At 43.1% G+C, this 19326-nt stretch overlaps 1 protein-coding gene across 1 annotated transcript; it reads right to left on the bottom strand.

Moving 5' to 3' along the window:
* Nucleotides 1-1916: 1916 nt before the first annotated feature.
* On the bottom strand, nucleotides 1917-6108 carry ccndx (cyclin Dx). The gene is made up of 5 exons (NM_001016108.2): nucleotides 5867-6108; nucleotides 4318-4533; nucleotides 3710-3869; nucleotides 3362-3510; nucleotides 1917-3169 (listed from the first exon to the last, which is right to left on the bottom strand). Exons 1-5 carry the CDS (start codon nucleotides 6062-6064, stop codon nucleotides 3020-3022), a joined length of 873 nt encoding a protein of 290 aa, NP_001016108.1. The 5' UTR covers nucleotides 6065-6108; the 3' UTR covers nucleotides 1917-3019.
* Between the last annotated feature and the right edge of the window lie 13218 nt (nucleotides 6109-19326).

Raw genomic sequence — 19326 nt, 5'->3', positions numbered from 1 at the left:
CGCGTCAAATACCTCTCCTTCTGCTTTCAGAGTTCATTTTGCCCCCTGTGCAATAAGGGTCCTTAGGTAGCGCTGGTTCTATGGGTGCTGCCTTCTCGTGTCCCCCCACCCCTCCCCAAACCCCATTGGGACGCAGGCGTTGGGCCTGTACAAACGCAGACAAACTATAAGGAGAGGAGGAAGCGCCGATTCTCGCAGTCATTTTTGGTTTTATTTTTGTGGAATGTCGCCCCGTTCTGCAGGGCCGGGGGTGCCGCCAATTGTATGATAAATGCTGTATTTACATGTATATCTTATTATGTCGTGTGGATAATGTGTAAATCTACTTGGAATGTTTCCCCCCCCCCAAAATATTTTTTTTTTTGTGCATGATATAAAATATTTCTTAAAAAAAACTTTTAAAAAAGAAAACCCGTTGCAAGGTGAGATTGTGGCAAAAAGACGTAGGTTTTATTTTTGTGGGGTGGATGAGGGATGGTTATTATTTTTTTATTTGTTCGTTTCCTTCTTTTTTTGTACTTTTTATTTCCCCCCCCCGCCCACCCCCCAAATCTTGCAACGGAAAAAAAAGAAAGAAATTATCAGGCTCTGTATGAATGATGTGCTGACAAAATGTTTAAAAAATTGTGACAAATTTACTGTGTCTTGGTGTGATCTTTAGAAATATCTTGAATATCTACTGGGCCAGTGGCATGATTATAGGGGGAAGAGGTGGGCCCGGGGGCGTGATTATAGGGGAAGAGGTGGGCCTGGGGGAGCGTGATTATAGGGGAAGAGGTGGGCCCGGGGGCGTGATTATAGGGGAACTGGTGGGCCCGGGGGCGTAACTATAGGGGAACAGGTGGGCCCGGGGGGTAACTATAGGGGAACAGGTGGGCCCAGGGGCGTGACTATAGGGGGAAGAGGTGGGCCCAGGGGCGTGACTATAGGGGGAAGAGGTGGGCCCAGGGGCATAACTATAGGGGAAGAAGTGGGCCCAGGGGCATAACTATAGGGGAAGAGGTGCTCCCCAACCAGTGTCTCCTAAACACCATGTTGCTCATAACCCCCCTTTGATGTTGCTCCCAGTGGCCTCAAAGTAGGTGCCCATTTTTACATTTCTGGCTTCGAGACAAGTTTTGAAAGCACAGAGACACAGTTTTACTCCAAGCAGAGCCTCCTGCAGGCCAGCAGTCACATGGGGCTACCTAATAGCCAATCACATGCGGCATTCCCCAAGAAAAAAACTTTTTCATGGTTGTGGCACAACAGCACTTTTTACTTTTGGGGATCCCTGGTGTAGGCAATGTGTGGTCCTTAATAGAGCATTAATTTCTAGTACAGGTATGGGACCTGTTATCCAGAATGCTCAGGACCTGGGGCTTTCCTGAAGAATTTGGATCTCCATACCTAAAGTTCACTAAAAAAAAAAATTTAAACCCAATAGGAGTAATTATATCTTAGTTGGGATCAAGTACAGGTACTGTTTTATTATTACAGAGAAAAGGGAATCATTTAACCATGAAATAAACCCAATAGGGCTGTTCTGCCCCCAATAAGGGGTAATTATATCTTAGTTGGGATCAAGTACAGGTACTGTTTTATTATTACAGAGAAAAGGGAATCATTTAACCATGAAATAAACCCAATAGGGCTGTTCTGCCCCCAATAAGGGGTAATTATATCTTAGTTGGGATCAAGTACAGGTACCGTTTTATTATTACAGAGAAAAGGGAATGTTTAAAAATTAGAATTATTTGCTTATAATGGAGTCTATGGGAGATGGCCTTTCTGGATAACTAGTTTCCGGATAAGGGATCCTATACCTGTAGAAAGTGCTTGGGATGTGCTAGTACAAGTACTGGGGGGGGGGGGGGGGGTCACTGCTGTGCCCATATGGAGGTCACCAAAGATACAAAGAAAGAAGAGCCGGCATCTCATTTGCATTCAACATTTATTTAGAAGACTCACACAAACCTCAATAAAATAGATGCTAAGACATTTTCTTTATAAAGTGCAAAAATAGAAACTTTCATCGTAACATACGGACAAATGTGTCTCAACTACCAACCAGAGCAAAACAAGCCAAATAAATTATACGTTAGAACAAAACCAGAACAAAAACCTGCATATTGTACCTGCATTAGGGATGGGGAACCAATCAGAAAGCAGGTTGGAATGAAAATAAAGTTAATTCAATGAAATCATACAGTGAGGCTCCCAGAGGGAGTCAGTCTAAGAAAGCAAGGGTCCGGTGGAGGCTCTTTACTCTCATATGCAGAACTGGGGTCAACCAGCAGGGGGCAGAGATTTCCCTGCTTTGTAGGAGGGCTGCTTGCAAATGCCACATACAGTAACTAGGGGCCACAGCTTGGTATCTGCTGCTGGGATCAAATTCTGACTCCCATTGCTGTGGTTTAGGACTTTGTGCCTCAAATCAGCAACAAAACTTGAATCTTGTAGAGCAGTTGTTTTCCTGTCCAATCACAACCCCAAGTTATACCCTTATCTTACACATTTATGGAGCAACCTATGTTTATATGTAGCATCAGACTCATTAACACTGTATTGTCTGCAGTCATTCATATTCCCTGAAAGCAAAGGAAGAATATTCCCCCTGCAGTGCAATTAAATAAACTTAGATAAACTTAAATAAACAAGAAACACAATAAGGAAAAAATGGCAGAAATAATAATAATAATAAACACAATACTTATTAAATAAATGAAAATAATAATAAATAAACAATAAATTAACAGTAACCAACTCATTTGTCTCTGCTGGTCGCCATTGCTGACTCTATAGGCCCTCCGTATCAGGACTGAGTGTAGTAAAACATGGCGTCACTATAGTTAAGCACCTTTTGTGCAGCCACTAGGGAGCGTGACAGGAAAGTGCTTTGTACCCTGCTTAGTGGCACAGACTGGGTGGCACCCAGACCACGGTCTTGGCACAGAAGGTTTATACTGAAAAGGCAACTTTGTCAGTTGGAGACTATCGAGGCCTCCAGTAGGAATGGGTACAGACTGATGGGCGGCCATTATAGGTCTATGTCCTGCACGTCGGTCGGGGTGCTGGATCTCTCGGGCTCATCCACAGATTTGGACTCAGAGACCCTGTTTCTCTGTGCCCGCTGCACACTGGATTCCAGTGAGATCTCAATCTGCTCCTGGCACGCTCTGAGAAGACTCTGCAACAGAAGAGACGGGAAGGTTCTATTACATGTAGGTTGGGGGGGGGGGGGGGCTCAGGTAGGTATAAAAGTCACACCAATCTATGCCCTGTGCCACCCTAGGCAAGCATCATAGGGTGCTGGGCCGATGTGCCTGCTGAATGTTGCAGTTACATTAAATATAGCTGGAATACACAAATGCCACCTTACCGGGTCACAGTGGATGGCGTGGGCAAGCAGGTTTATGGATGCCAGGCTGGAATAGCTCGGTCCTGGACTCTGAAGCTGGAGGCCGGTCACTGCTGCGGCTACACTGGCTGCAGCCACCATGGAAGGGGGTAGTGCAATGAATGTACAGTCTGCAAGGAACGAGAGGAACAGTATGATCAATGGGGGTAAAAGGAAAATCCAGTGCCTACTTGGTCTTTATTTGGTTACAGAACCCCTCAGTGACTTCTAAAATCCTTATAATTTACAGTAGGGGGTACATTATCCCTTATAATACATGAGTATATATAAGGTACATGAGTATATATAACTCGGCCTGCAGGCACGTACCTGTGGTGCACAGAGCGATGAAGGTCTCGCTGTGCTTCCTGACCTGAGGCCTCTTCTCTGCGGGGATATTTAGCAGTTCCAGGAAGTGCGGTAGGTACTCGCGGGGTGTCACCACTTCTAAGTCCCACTTCAGCTTGTTCAGCACCAACAGCTCCATTGCCTATAGAATAACAGTGCAAACTTAGTCCCTGTAATGTGACTGGCACATTGTAGCGCATAAGAGTTTTGGAACCAGGATCAAGCCCAGACGCTACTCAGCTTTAGACTATGTGAACCCCCATCAGCCTTATTTCCACCATGGGCCTCTATAGAAACCTATAATATCTGGCATTATCCATATCCAACTGCTGCGGGCCCAGGGTGCCGTGTTCTCTGGTGGGCTCTAGAAGACCCAGTCCAACACTATCTGGAATGGATCCTGCCTCTCAGGTACTGAAGCCTTTTATTAGGCTAAGATGCCCCCCATCACTACAAGGGCAATACCACTGGGTTGTGGTTGGCAGCAGCATGATTTAACACCCATTTCAATAAACAGGCCCTTCCCTGTTCCATGCTATTTGCTGAAAATCAATAACTAAGGATGCTGGGAGCTGTAGTTGGACACTTACCAGCAGTTCTTTGTCAGTGAAACAGTGGTCTGAGTACATGCAGAGACTCTCGGCAGTCATGGGCTTTGATTCCCTCAGTTTGGAGGCAAGAAAGAGGCACGTCGCGCCCAGAAGCTGAAGGTGTCTCTTCTCTACTGGCACCAGGGACAAGTACCGGTCCAGGCAGTTCACAGCCAGGGGAAACACCTCTTCTCCGCACTTCTGGTCTTCACACACCTGAGGAAGGAGCACATACTGGTGTAACTGGAAATCCCAGCAAGGAGATCTGTGCGTCTGGCATATGGGAATTTCCCTGGTACCAATATAAAGGCAAGCTTGTCTTCTGGTATTACTTTACCTTTATGTTGTAAGTCACAACTAGTAATTAGTTCTTATTTTCCCTGCCCCCTATTTAGTCTTTTGTGTCTGTCCGGGTCCCTTTATCCCTATCTGAGCTATTATCATACTGTTCCAATGGGTTCGCCTATTCAAGAAAAGGTGATTATCAGCTTTCTGCCCAACTGTTCCCATATAAAGTGACCTCCTCCAGGAGAGAGAGGGTCTGAGAGGCTTTCATTCTAGAGATGCTGGCAGTTGGGCCCCTGGGTGTCACATAACAGCCCTCGGCGCTGCTTGATTCCCCACCTTCATTACCTGCAATATAGAACATTCCTAACTTTCTGCAGAGATAGGGATATATAGATTATATATATATATCTATGTATCTATACATCTATCTATATATCTATAGATATATAGATATTTTTTTATTAATAATAGTTTGGTCATTTCCCTATGGGACCAAACTGTAATGTATATCCTTATAAAGGGGGCTTATATAACACAAGAGCTGTAAATTATATCCTTATAAATGGTGCTTAGTGATGTCATCAGTTATAATCAGAGCTTAGTGATGTCATTTCTATCACATGACTCACTAAAACTTGTATATTATAATAAATAAAGTACCCCCTGTTGTAAAATCCCCATGACCTGTATAAAAGCACTTGGACTTTTACAATTGCAGATACTTTAGTCACTATATTATATATAATCATTCAGATACTGAATGAATCCTCAAAGAGTTTTCTAGAATTGACCAACTCCTTTGCCCTTACAATGAAAGAAAGGATCTGATTGGTTGCTCGGAGTTGCTGAAATAGTACAAACTTGCCCCAAACTCCTTACTAATTATTAGGGAGCCTTTCTCAGAACCCTACATCCCTAATGTCGTATTTAAACAACTTTCAGGGGTTATTAAAAGTTCTCTCTTTTTATTGTACTGGGAACTATTTTTGATCCCTGCAGCAAAGACCCGGCACATATCATTCCGCTGAATGATAGAACTCAGGCAGGTCACAATCTGCAGCCGAACTACAACTCCCAGAATTCCATCTGCAGCAGTTTAGGCACCCTGGGTATAATGTAAATGTGATTATTCTGCTATAGAGCCTTAGAATATACAGACGGACATGAAGGCATCACAAACAAGTAATAAAGTCATGTGATCTATATGGGGCAGAGGGAAAGCTAATGCCCATAGAGATGGCACCATTCTGCCCCTACGTACCTCCAGCATCCAGCAGGTGAGCATGTGACGCATGTAGGGCTGGATATCGCGCTGCACACAGCGGAAGTATGAGGCAGACGGGATGTAGCGCTCCTCTAGCGCCAACAGCTTCATCAGCACCCGGCTCTGCATCAGCACTGGGTCCGCCCGGGCCCTCAGCTCTGTCACTGACTCACAGCATAACAGCCTTCCCTCCATTGCTTTGGTGTCTCGGTGCCTCAGGGAGCGAATAACTAAACCAGCCCTTTAAACTTTTCACTGTTTGTCCGTTGAATCTCGACTTCTTATAGTCAGACTAGAAGCGAAGCCACGCCCCCCAGTCCCTTCATTGGCGCTTTCATCCAATGGCAGGTGGATCTCTCAGGGAGACTGGCGCACCTTGCTCAGTGCGGAGGGGGGCATCGATTGCCCGGACTGGTCCACTTCTAATTGTTATTCGGGTACATTTCATAATCCTATTTAGCGCTTGGGTTATTCTATTGCGTTATCTATCTTCAACTATAGCAGTAGGATTTGTTTGACTATACCTTGTAGCTTCCCGGGCTTCATAAGACTGGGCACTTTGCTCTATGTAAAGCGCCTCTCAATTGGGCATTTATATGCCCCCCCCCCCCACCACACAAACACTTCATATATACTCACTGTATTAATGTAATATACTATACTAATGTATAAATAAACAGGTATGGGACATGGAGGTTTCTGGATCCATAACTTGGATCTATATATTTTGTCTACTAAAAACAACATTATTAAACATTAAAAAATGTATTTAAACCCAGTGGAAATGTTCTGCCCCCAATAAGGGGTAATTATATCTTAGTTGGGATCAAGTACAGGTACTGTTTTATTATTACAGAGAAAAGGGAATCATTTAACCATTAAATAAACCCAATAGGGCTGTTCTGCCCCCAATAAGGGGTAATTATATCTTAGTTGGGATCAAGTACAGGTACTGTTTTATTATTACAGAGAAAAGGGAATCATTTAACCATGAAATAAACCCAATAGGGCTGTTCTGCCCCCAATAAGGGGTAATTATATCTTAGTTGGGATCAAGTACAGGTACTGTTTTATTATTTCAGAGAAAAGGGAATCATTTAACCATGAAATAAACCCAATAGGGCTGTTCTGCCCCCAATAAGGGGTAATTATATCTTAGTTGGGATCAAGTACAGGTACTGTTTTATTATTACAGAGAAAAGGGAATCATGTAACCATTAAATAAACCCAACAGGGCTGTTCTGCCCCCAATAAGGGGTAATTATATCTTAGTTGGGATCAAGTACAGGTACTGTTTTATTATTACAGAGAAAAGGGAATCATTTAACCATGAAATAAACCCAATAGGGCTGTTCTGCCCCCAATAAGGGGTAATTATATCTTAGTTGGGATCAAGTACAGGTACTGTTTTATTATTACAGAGAAAAGGGAATCATTTAACCATGAAATAAACCCAATAGGGCTGTTCTGCCCCCAATAAGGGGTAATTATATCTTAGTTGGGATCAAGTACAGGTACTGTTTTATTATTACAGAGAAAAGGGAATCATTTAACCATGAAATAAACCCAATAGGGCTGTTCTGCCCCCAATAAGGGGTAATTATATCTTAGTTGGGATCAAGTACAGGTACTGTTTTATTATTACAGAGAAAAGGGAATCATGTAACCATTAAATAAACCCAACAGGGCTGTTCTGCCCCCAATAAGGGGTAATTATATCTTAGTTGGGATCAAGTACAGGTACTGTTTTATTATTACAGAGAAAAGGGAATAATTAAAAAAACCTGAATTATTTGATTAAAATGAAGTCTAAAGGGGTGTAATGGAGGCTAAAACCAAAATATGGTTGGTTGCTGACTGTACCGCTGTGCTACCAATGCCATATTAACCAGGGCATTTAATATGCCCAGATAAAAATTATAGGGGGCTATACCCCCAGGCACAGAAGTCCCATAAACAGGCATGGTTCCTACTGTAGCTTGGCTGCAATCATGAGGCTAAAACTGCTTTCTTATTGGTAAAGAAGTAATGAGTACTTTAAAGGGTTAACTGACGTTCGCTACTGATTCCAAGGAACTTGTGCATAGAATAGGCACACAACTTGATTTGACTCTCAAAGGCATTTTCGTGGCCCCCAGCAAGATCTTCATAGTCCTGTTTGTAGGATTTTACTGTATATAAAAGTTCAGCCCCCAAACATATGAAGTAGCAGATAAATGGCTGATGGCACAGAAAGTTACTTAATCCAGCCTGGCCCCTAGCGGGTATGAATATTAGTACTGTCACTAGGGGTTCTGATTAGTGGGGCCCCACTGAGCAGAAGTTTTACTTGGGGGTAAATTGGGGAAATACATATAGTAGGAGCTTTTGTTGAAGTACCTTTAACTGTAGAGGATGCTGGGAAATGTAGTCTAAGGGGCACATTTACTAACCCACGAACGGGCCGAATGCGTCCGATTGCGTTTTTTTGCGTAATGATCGGTAATTTTGCGATTTTTTTCGTATTTTTTGCGATTTTTTCGGCGTCTTTACGATTTTTGCGAAAAAACGCGAGTTTTTCGTAGCCATTACGAAAGTTGCGCAAAGTCGCGATTTTTTCGTAGCGTTAAAACTTGCACGAAACGTTGCGCCTTTTAAGTTTTAACGCTACGAAAAAGGCGCGACTTTGCGCGCAAGTGTTAACGCTACGAAAAAATCGCGACTTTGCGCAACTTTCGTAATGGCTACGGAAAACTCGCGTTGTTTCGCAAAAATCGTAAAGACGCCAAAAAAATCACAAAAAATACGAAAAAAATCGCAAAATTTCTGAAAAAGTCGCAAAATGTTCGTTTGCAATCGGAATTTTTCCAATTCGGATTCGAAATCGTGTCTTAGTAAATCAGCCCCTAACTGTAGCTGAAGGATGATGAATCAAACAGGGCTACTTTTTATACAAATAATGGAGCCCCACAATCTAGTTTTCCCACTCACTACCAAAGTGAGCCATAGAAACAACACCAGAATGGACAATGTGCAAATTTTGTTAATATAATGGATGTTCTGAAAAGGCCAGGAGATCAGGGGCCACTGATTCAGGGCACAGGTCGGGCACAGGATATAGATAGGCACAAGCACCAGTGAGCTGGCAGTGTGTCGGTGGCTTGTGGGTCACGCTGAATGTAGGCAGGAAGGCTCCCAGATGGGCTTCATGGCTGGCACTCTCCTATATTGGCAAACACTTGTGCCTATGGCATGGTGGGGTGGCGGCTGTGCCCCGGGCTTTGCTTTGGGTTTTTAAAAGGGCATAACGAAGCTATGTAGGGCACTAGGTACATATTTGCCCCCCCTGGTTCTGAATGGCACACCAACCTAGGGGAATTCCAGGGGACACCCACGTGCTGCCCACGTCATAACCCATTTGTATGTGGCACTGCCAAACTAAGTGAAGTGCAACTCTTTACCTCCGCTCTCATAGAGTAGCAGTGCAGAACCCTATCCAGGTCGGAAATAAGGATGTGAAGTCACAATGGGGCATATCTGTGCATTAATTGCTGGGGGGGGGGCAATAAGGAGCTTCTGGTTGCACAAATCACATCTGTTCCATAAGTAACAATAAAATTCCTTTACAATTCTTATTGTAGGAGTTAATCCCTGGGAATGTGGAGTTTTCTCAGGTTCCTGCTCCTCACACCGGGGCACCAGCTGGCCCAGCAGAACCCTTTATTCCCCAGGATTCTTTCTCCCTCTATGGCAGACGCTGAGTTTTGTTTCACTGCTGGAAGGAATGGGAAAAATGATCAGGAGAGAAGCGCCGGGCCTGTTTGATGTGCTGCTGTGACAGCTCCAAGGGGCACACAATGTGGCCTTTTCTGTTGTCTCCCAAGTTGCCTTTGTATTTCCCCCCTCCCTCCCCAGTCTGCCCCCTCCACATTCATTGTCCCTTCATGAAAACTATTTAAGGAAGTTTTTGCAAGGAGGGATTTCCTTTAAACAAAACCCTTGTGCCCTCGGCTTTCTCCCCAACGCCCCCCTGGCTATTTGTTATGTCCAAGAGCTGGGAAAGAGGGTCAGGGCAATAAATTGCTGCCTGATTGCCCATTGAGGGAAGAATAGAGAAGCGTATTTATGGCAGAGGGATAACATGTGGCATTAAGGTGCAAGTGGAGAAGTTCTATGGGGAGAGAGGACAGGGAGGTGCCCTCGTGCTTTGTCATTTTCAGGGATCAATTAACCTCTGTGGGTGTTGGGGGGTAACCCAAAGTGCGCGCTGCACGCTCCATTTGTGAAGCAGCTCCCGTTACACGCTTAGATCATTTGCAGCCCTGAAGGCAAAACAAATCTGTAACTTTCCCTCTGTTCTTTCTCAGGGAAGGGAAATCCGTGGCCACAACTGGACAGAAGCCAAAAGAGAAGGATTTATTCCATACTAAACACATTATCCTTTAGGGTTGTTCGCTTTTTGAGTTAATCTTTAGTACAATGTAATTTTTTATTATTTGTAGTACAGGTATGGGATCCATTATCCGGAAACCCATTATCCAGAAAGTTCTGAAAGGCCATCTCCCATAGACTCCATTATAAGAAAATAATTCAAATTTTTTAAAATGATTCCCTTTTTCTCTGTAATAATAAAACAGTACCTGTACTTGATCCCAACTAAGATATAATTAATCCTTATTGGGGGCAGAACAGCCCTATTGGGTTTATTTAATGGTTAAATGATTCCCTTTTCTCTGTAATAATAAAACAGTACCTGTACTTGATCCCAACTAAGATATAATTACCCCTTATTGGGGGCAGAACAGCCCTATTGGGTTTATTTAATGGTTAAATGATTCCCTTTTCTCTGTAATAATAAAACAGTACCTGTACTTGATCCCAACTAAGATATAATTACCCCTTATTGGGGGCAGAACAGCCCTATTGGGTTTATTTCATGGTTAAATGATTCCCTTTTCTCTGTAATAATAAAACAGTACCTGTACTTGATCCCAACTAAGATATAATTACCCCTTATTGGGGGCAGAACAATCCTATTGGGTTTAAATGATTTTTTTAGTAGACTTAAGGTATGGAGGTCAAAATTACGGAAAGATCCCTTATCTGGAAAGCCCTGGGTCCCGAGCATTCTGGATAACAGGTCCCATACCTGTATTTGTAATTATTTCAATTTATGTTCAGCAGCTCTCAAGTTTGAAGTTTTAGCAGCTATTTGGTTGCTAGAATCCAAATTACCTTAGCAACTAGTGAGTGGTTTGAATGAAAGACTGGTATATGAGTAGGAGAGTACCTGAATACAAATATAAATTATGAAAAATAACAATAAAACTGTAGCCTCACACAACAATAACAAAGCTGCAAGGAGTTAGAAGAAGATGGAAAATAATTAAAAAAAAAAACTATGACAAATAAATAATGAAGACCAAATGAAAAGTTGCTCAGAATTAGCAATTCTATAACATACTAAAAGTTAACTTTAAGGTAAACTACCTCTCTAATATTCTGCATTCTACAGAGAATATTTAATTGGCCCCTGGCCCTGTGAAGCTTACAATCTAATTTTATTGACATAGACACTCAAACACTCACCAGGGTCAGTTTAATTAAGAGACACTTAATGGAGAACTAACCTCTCCTGGGTAAAAAAGACCCACTTAGCTGCTCTACATCTGCCCCCTCTCCTCTCCCACCCCGCACAGTCTAATTAATAGAAAAGTGCCCGCACTATCTCCAACTGCTCCTACTCCTGTAGTCTCCCTGTCAATGGAGAATATCAGAAGGGAATGAGAATGGCGTCTGCAATCTCCGTTGTGCTCTGCATTTGTTCAAATAGCACTTTTCTATGAAATAGACTGAGTGAGGTGGGAGAGGAGGGGGGACAGATGGAGTAAAGTTAAGTGGGGCTTTTCTGTCCAGGGGGGGTTTAGTTCTCCTTTAATATTAAGTATATATTTGGACCATTCATTTACAATGTTTGCGTAGTGTTAATGTGGCCATACAACCAGTGGAGAGCTAGGCCAGCATTACACCTGGGAAAAAACCACAACCCTTGTGGACCCTGCTGACCCAAGGCCACCCCTAATCACAAGCAAGAGTAAAGCAGCACTGACAATGAGTTTTATGACTGGATGGGGGGCCCCTGAGGTGACATCTCTGGTGGGCCCCAGATACACCATTCTGATGCTGCATACATGAGCTGATATAAGCTGCCAAGTCTCCAGACTGATTGATCCATGTAAATGGCCCCCAAGATTGCTTGCCTTACTGATATCTGGGCCATTCTGCCCCCTGTACAGGGGCCGCACCAACTAGTGTGAATGTGAAATTAGATTGTAAGCTCTGGGGCTGCAAACATACAAATGAGCACTGTGTAAAGGATAATAAAGTAGTAAAATGTAGTTGAAGTCCCGTTTTCTCAGCATATTATCTGTAATTAGCAACTCGGCTTAGATAGGGTTCTTCATAAATAAGGCAAAAAGGGGGCAAGTTGGAGCAGCACTGAAGTTGCCTTGGAATGAGACATTCCTGCCAAACTTGTATATTTCTGAATTCACAAATCTGCAAACAATCCTCGGCAAATACAAAGCTGTGCTTGGTGGTGGGAGTGGCCAAGTGCTTATATGATGTCATATGGGACAGATATGATGTCATCAGCAGGAAAGGATGCTGAAGGTGTTGTGGGGCATGGGAAATTTCCCCGGCACACACAGAAAAGTGTACAGCAGCTTTGTGTACTAACAGCAACCCATTATCACAATGGCAGCCAGGCTCAGTTGAACTGTTTAGGCAGTAAAAATAATATTATTTATTAGTCCCATACAAGTGGGTTTTTATCAAGGTTATATTAGTACTTCCCATAGGCTGTGCTGCTATTTTGGCACAAAACGTGCACTAGTTTTGTAAACTGCATGAGCGTCACTCACTGTGGCATTACATGGGCATTCTCTTCTATTCCCTTAGGGTTCTGCAGGTAAAAATGCAGGGAATAAAGAGAGCCCTGTACCTTAGTGTTATATTATTCATGCCAAACTTGCTATAGGAAAACTATACCCCAGAATAGATACATACCTCCCAACATTTGAAAAATGAAAAGAGGGACAAAAAGATTCGGTGCGCGCAGCGCGGCAATTTTTTTTACCACACCCACTTTTGTGGCCACGCCCCAATTACCACACCCCATCCATTTTTTTTTTCAAAAAATTCTCCTTTTATATACTGTATATACTCGAGTATAAGCCTAGTTTTTCAGCACCCAAAATGTGCTGAAAAAGTCCCCCTCGGCTTATACTCGAGTCGGGTGCCATGGGTCCCTCCAGACTAGCACCCTCTGTTCTTTGTGTGCAAATTAGGCCACCCGCAACCAGACCCTCCAGTGCCCTGGGCTAGGCTCCCACTAGCAATACTTATTTCCCCTTATATCCGGACCGGGTCTGCTGCCAGTTTGCCAATGTGCAATGAGCGTGGGGTAGTACTCATATTGTTTTTGTTGACCATCTTCTCCACTTACAGAGCTAGTTTCCTGTTTTTCTTTGAAATAAATATTGAAAAACATATATCCCACTGATGCCTCAATTAATGTCATTTTATAGGTATTTATTTTGATTATTAAAACTTAGCAGTAGCTGCTGCATTTCCCACCCTAGGCTTATACTCGAGTCAATAAGTTTTTCCAGTTTTCTTAGGTAAAATTAGGTACCTCGGCTTATATTCGGATCGGCTTATACTCGAGTATATACGGTAGTTGAAATGGCGGGAGCAGACGCAAATGTGCTATACCCTCATACTGTACTACCTAAGGAAAACAATATAGCAACTCCTACATATAAAATACAAATATAGAGAGAAGGCAGTCAGTTATAAGTGAGTTATAACCATGTACCAGTTTGCCCCCCCATACACAGTGCCCCCAATAGCCTAAAAGACAGTACTACCCATACACAGTGCCCCCATACACAATGCCCCCCATAGAAAGTGCCCCCCATACACAGTGCCCCCAATAGAGACAGCCCCCCCATACACAGTGCCCCCAATTGAGACAGCCCCCCCATACACAGTGCCCCCAACTGAGACAGCCCCCCCATACATAGCGTCCCCAATAGAGACAGCCCCCCCATACACAGTGCCCCCAACTGAGACAGCCCCCCCATACACAGCGCCCCCAATTGAGACAGCCCCCCCCATACACAGCGCCCCCAATAGAGACAGCCCCCCCATACACAGTGCCCCCAATAGAGACAGCCCCCCCATACACAGCGCCCCCAATTGAGACAGCCCCCCCCATACACAGCGCCCCCAATAGAGACAGCCCCCCCCATACACAGCGCCCCCAATAGAGACAGCCCCCCCCATACACAGTACACACAGGCGCAACCTTATAAAAGTACCTGGGACCGCCGCAGAAGGAGCCGCATACACTGAGGAGCTGCTGGGGAAGAAGGAGCGCCAACGCATCGCGCTGTACCCGGATAAGTCAATGAATGTTCCGCATTTCCGTAATTTATTACGGAAATGCGGGACATTCATGGAACTATCCGGGACAGCGGGATGCGCTCTAAAAACCGGGACTGTCCCGCGGAAAGCGGGACAGTTGGGGGGTATGTAGATACTTAACCAACAGATAGTTTTTATCATATTAATTGGTCTATTAAAGAATCTCCCCAAACTGGAATATATATATCAGTAAATATTGTCCTTTTACATCCTTTCCCTTGAGCCGCCATTTGGTGATGGGCTGTGTGCTCCCTCAGAGATCAGCTGACCGGAAGTGATGCAGCTCTAACTGTAACAGGAAGTAGTGTGGGAGTAAAAGGCAGAACTCTGTCCATTCATTGGCTGATGGGGCCTAGCATGTATGTGTGCCTTGGCTTGTTTGTGTGCACCGTGAATCCCATGAGCCGAGGGGCGGCCCTTAGAACTTAAAATGGCAGTTTTCTATTTAGGATTACCCAATGGCACATACTACTAAAAAAGTAAATATTTATGAAAATGATTTATTTAGAGGAAGCAGGGCTTTACATATGAGATGTTTATGCAATATATTATTATAGAGACCTACATTGTTTGGGGGTGTCGTTTCCCTTTACAGAACCCACCTGCAGTCAGATTTACAAAAATTTCCCCAATTTTTATTTTTAAAAATTTGGCTAAACTCATTTCCAGGAATGTCTGAGTTTTAAAAAAAAATTCATGCTGAAAAAGTCCGTGCGGATTTTGAATTTGTTCGAATTGTTGCACAAAAACCAGTGTCAAAAATCCGAAACCTCTAAAGTTTCAAGGCAAAAGAAGGATCTTTCAGGAAAGGGACATCCACCATTGATCTCTACTTGATCTGGGCAAGTTTTAACTGCGAATTATCGGATTCAGATTTTACAATCCCATTGTCTGACTCAAGTGCCAGAACAGTTGGATCTTGTTATCTTTGCAATGTAAATGTCCATGTAACATAGTTGTTAAAGTTGAAAAAACACATGTCCGTCACCTCATCACTTAGATCAGTGATCCCCAACCAGTGGCTCAGGGGCAACATGTTGCTCCCCAACCCCTTGGATGTTGCTCCCAGTGCCCCCAAACCAGGGAGTTATTTTTGAATTCCTGACTTGGGGGCAAGTTTTGGTTGAATAAAAACAAGATTTCCTACCAAATAAAGCCCCCTGTAAGCTGATAGTGTGCATAGAGGCCCCTAATAGCCAATCACAGCCCTTATTTGGCTCCTCCATGAACTTTTATGGTGCTTGTGTTGCTCCCCAAGTCTTTTTATATTTGACTGTGGCTCACAAGTAAGAAAGGTTGGGGACCCCTGACTTAGATAATCCTTATGTAGCCAGCTGATCACTTTGTGGCTAACTGATCCCCTTGTAGCCAGCTGATCCCTATGAAGCTAACTGATCCCTATGTGGCTAGCTAATCCATGTGTGGCTAACTGATCCCTATGTGGCTAGCTAATCCCTATGTGGCTAACTGATCCCTATGTGGCCAGCTAATGCCCATGTTGCTAACTGATCCCTATGTGGCCAGCTAATCCCTATGTGGCTAACTGATCCCTATGTGGCCAGCTAATCCCTATGTTGCTAACTGATCCCTATGTGGCTAACTGATCCTATGTAGCTAACTGATCCCTATGTAGCTAGCTGATCCCTATGTAGCTAGCTGATCCCTATGTGACTAGCTGATCCCTATGTGACTAGCTGATCCCTATGTGACTAGCTGATCCCTATCTAGCTAGCTGATCCCTATGTAGCTAGCTGATCCCTATGTGACTAGCTGATCCCTATGTGACTAGCTGATCCCTATGTGACTAGCTGATCCCTATCTAGCTAGCTGATCCCTATGTAGCTAGCTGATCCCTATGTAGCTAGCTGATCCCTATGTGACTAGCTGATCCCTATGTGACTAGCTGATCCCTATGTAGCTAGCTGATCCCTATGTAGCTAGCTGATCCCTATGTGACTAGCTGATCCCTATGTGACTAGCTGATCCCTATGTGACTAGCTGATCCCTATGTAGCTAGCTGATCCCTATGTGACTAACTGATCCCTATGTAACTAGCTGATCTGGAGTAGCAAGTTCCGCTTCCTCTATAATTAAATGTAATTTATTGTACCCATCTTAAGTGCCTCTTCTACAAAAAGAAATAGCCCCATCTTGGCCACTCCATGACTGACAGACTCCATACCCTTTACATGCCAGTGATTGTTTGTCCGAGAGCTAAATAACTGCATGGTGGTGGGGGAACTTGTATGGCCACCATAGGGACTAGTTTGCTTTGGTATTAAAATAGCAGCTAAACCTTATGCTGTAAGAGTGGGTGAATGATCTCCAGCCTGGGACTCAGCTCATGGTTAGTGACACTCGCTGTTGGTAAGTATAATGTATGGGCTCTTAATACCAGATGAGCAAAAAAGCTCAATTAGTCTGCAATTCCTGCACAGCAGGAGGCTTTTTGTTGCCCTGTCCACTTAACACAATGCCTAACAATGGCCGCCTTCGCACGGAGCAGGTCACATCAGGAATGCACTGGGAATGAGCAGTTTCACTGTTGGGCTCTTGAAAGCAACTTTAGACAGACATAAAGGGAAAGGGAAAAATCAATGTGGAACTGTGGGAAATTCCCCTTAAAAGCAGTCAGGAGTCAGTTTCACAGAATAAATGAATCTGATTATTGCACATAGAGTGAAGACTGACAACTAACATCCCTTAACATGCTAAACTACAACTCCCAGCATACCTGACAGCTACTGATACGTACCCCCATCAGCCTGGAGAGAGATCCAACCCTTTGTAGGCCATAATATAAGTAGTAAGGCTTTTTCCAATAAGCTGCAAGACCCTTATCCTTAAATGGCTGTACACGATCATTTGCTCAGGTCACTAAATGAGGGTCTTTATAACAAATTAGGTTTATTCAATTGTTTGTCCCCCAGGCCAGTTATGCATGAGAGCTGTAATTAGAGGACCATGTCTATGATCCTTTCCCCAAGGTACCTTGGAACCTACTAGCCACCATCCTGGCTCCATACACGAGCCGGCCCAAGTAGCATTGGGCAGTGATATCCAGCTTTAATTCCGACTTTTACACATTTTTGTTATAATTTGGATATTTTGCTTCGTTTCATGCTTTATTGGTTTATTTCATGTTTAAATGATTCCCTTTTCTCTGTAATAATAAAACAGTACCTGTGCTTGATCCCAACAAAAATATAATTACCACTTATTGGGGGCAGAACAGCCCTATTGGGTTTATTTAATGGTTAAATGATTCCCTTTTCTCTGTAATAATAAAACAGTACCTGTACTTGATCCCAACTAAGATATAATTACCCCTTATCGGGGGCAGAACAATCCTATTGGGTTTATTTAATGGTTAAATGATTCCCTTTTCTCTGTAATAATAAAACAGTACCTGTACTTGATCCCAACTAAGATATAATTACCCCTTATTGGGGGCAGAACAGCCCTATTGGGTTTATTTAATGGTTAAATGATTCCCTTTTCTCTGTAATAATAAAACAGTACCTGTAATTGATCCCAACTAAGATATAATTACCCCTTATTGGGGGCAGAACAGTCCTATTGGGTTTATTTAATGGTTAAATGATTCCCTTTTCTCTGTAATAATAAAACAGTACCTGTACTTGATCCCAACTAAGATATAATTACCCCTTATTGGGGGCAGAACAGCCCTATTGGGTTTATTTAATGGTTAAATGATTCCCTTTTCTCTGTAATAATAAAACAGTACCTGTACTTGATCCCAACTAAGATATAATTACCCCTTATTGGGGGCAGAACAGTCCTATTGGGTTTATTTCATGGTTAAATGATTCCCTTTTTCTCTGTAATAAAAAAACAGTACCTGTACTTGATCCCAACTAAGATATAATTACCCCTTATTGGGGGCAGAATAGCCCTATTGGGTTTATTTAATGTTTACATAATTTATAACAGGCATAAGGTATGGAGGCCCAAAGCATACCTGTACTGTAGCCCTGGATACATTAAATAAATGCATTTTTCTAATACACTTCCTGCATTATAATGTATAAAAGCAATAATGTTTATAGTGCCATGCTACAAATCCAGTGACCCCAGAATTCTGCAGGTCTAATAAGACACCCAGACAGTTATAATTGCTCTCTATGGTCCCCAACAAGTCTATTGGCCGATGATTTCTGATTGGAATGAATGTGCCGATTCAATGCAGTTTAGTTACTGCCAGGCGGCCCACATACGCCTTCGTTTTATCGCTAGAATGATATTACCCCTACAGTTGCAATGTCCCAATCTAGTTCATCTCATACGTTAAGACCCCATGCCTTGGCGCTATTAGGATAGTAAAAAAGAACAAGTGGTTTCATATCTAGTTAAACCTTATTTACTGCTTTTTTAATGAAGAAAATATAAAAAATATAACCCCTTCCCCCAAAGAGATCAGTATCTATCCTTATTCATAGCCTTGTCCATAAAGTACAATACAGAGAGACGAGTTACCCAGATCCACCCATGTCATTTCTATGGCATATGTTTTTTGGGAGTGCCACCATCATAAATAACCCTTTACATCTCTCACAAGCCATTAAAGGGGATAATATGTCTAATGAAAACATATCATAACCTATACTACTAAGCCTCTACAACTAATAGCTCCAATAGACAAAAGGAGCCTCGTCATTACAATGCAGTTAAACACCCTCAACCTGTGGAACATACGGTTGACCTCGGCAAAGTTCTCTATGAACATATGTCTGGGAGCCACTAAAACTCAGGAGACACATGACCCAGTCAACCTAACATAGTTGGGCACGGTTCAGTGGCTCTTTTGTTCCCTCCAGCCTTATTGGTTGATAGTATTTATACGCACAATTTAGGATGAAGGGCCTTTCACTTAAACTCTCTTTGTGCCTGACTATAGAGGAGGGAAGATGGTTTAAGGGCAGAGAGGGAGGGCGGAGAGGTCCCTCAGCCATGAATACTAAATGGTT

This window comes from Xenopus tropicalis, chromosome 7 (assembly GCF_000004195.4).
Source record: "Xenopus tropicalis strain Nigerian chromosome 7, UCB_Xtro_10.0, whole genome shotgun sequence".
NCBI lineage: Eukaryota > Metazoa > Chordata > Amphibia > Anura > Pipidae > Xenopus > Xenopus tropicalis.
This window is presented reverse-complemented; position numbering and strand designations above follow the sequence as displayed.

Coding starts and splice junctions, on each gene's coding strand:
- ccndx (NM_001016108.2), bottom strand. CDS start 6,064: ATGGAGGGAAGGCTGTTATGCTGTGAGTCAGTGACAGAGCTGAGGGCC. Junction 4,534..5,866: donor TCACCTGCTGGATGCTGGAG/GTACGTAGGGGC, acceptor CTCCTTCCTCAG/GTGTGTGAAGACCAGAAGTG. Junction 3,870..4,317: donor TCACTGACAAAGAACTGCTG/GTAAGTGTCCAA, acceptor GTTATTCTATAG/GCAATGGAGCTGTTGGTGCT.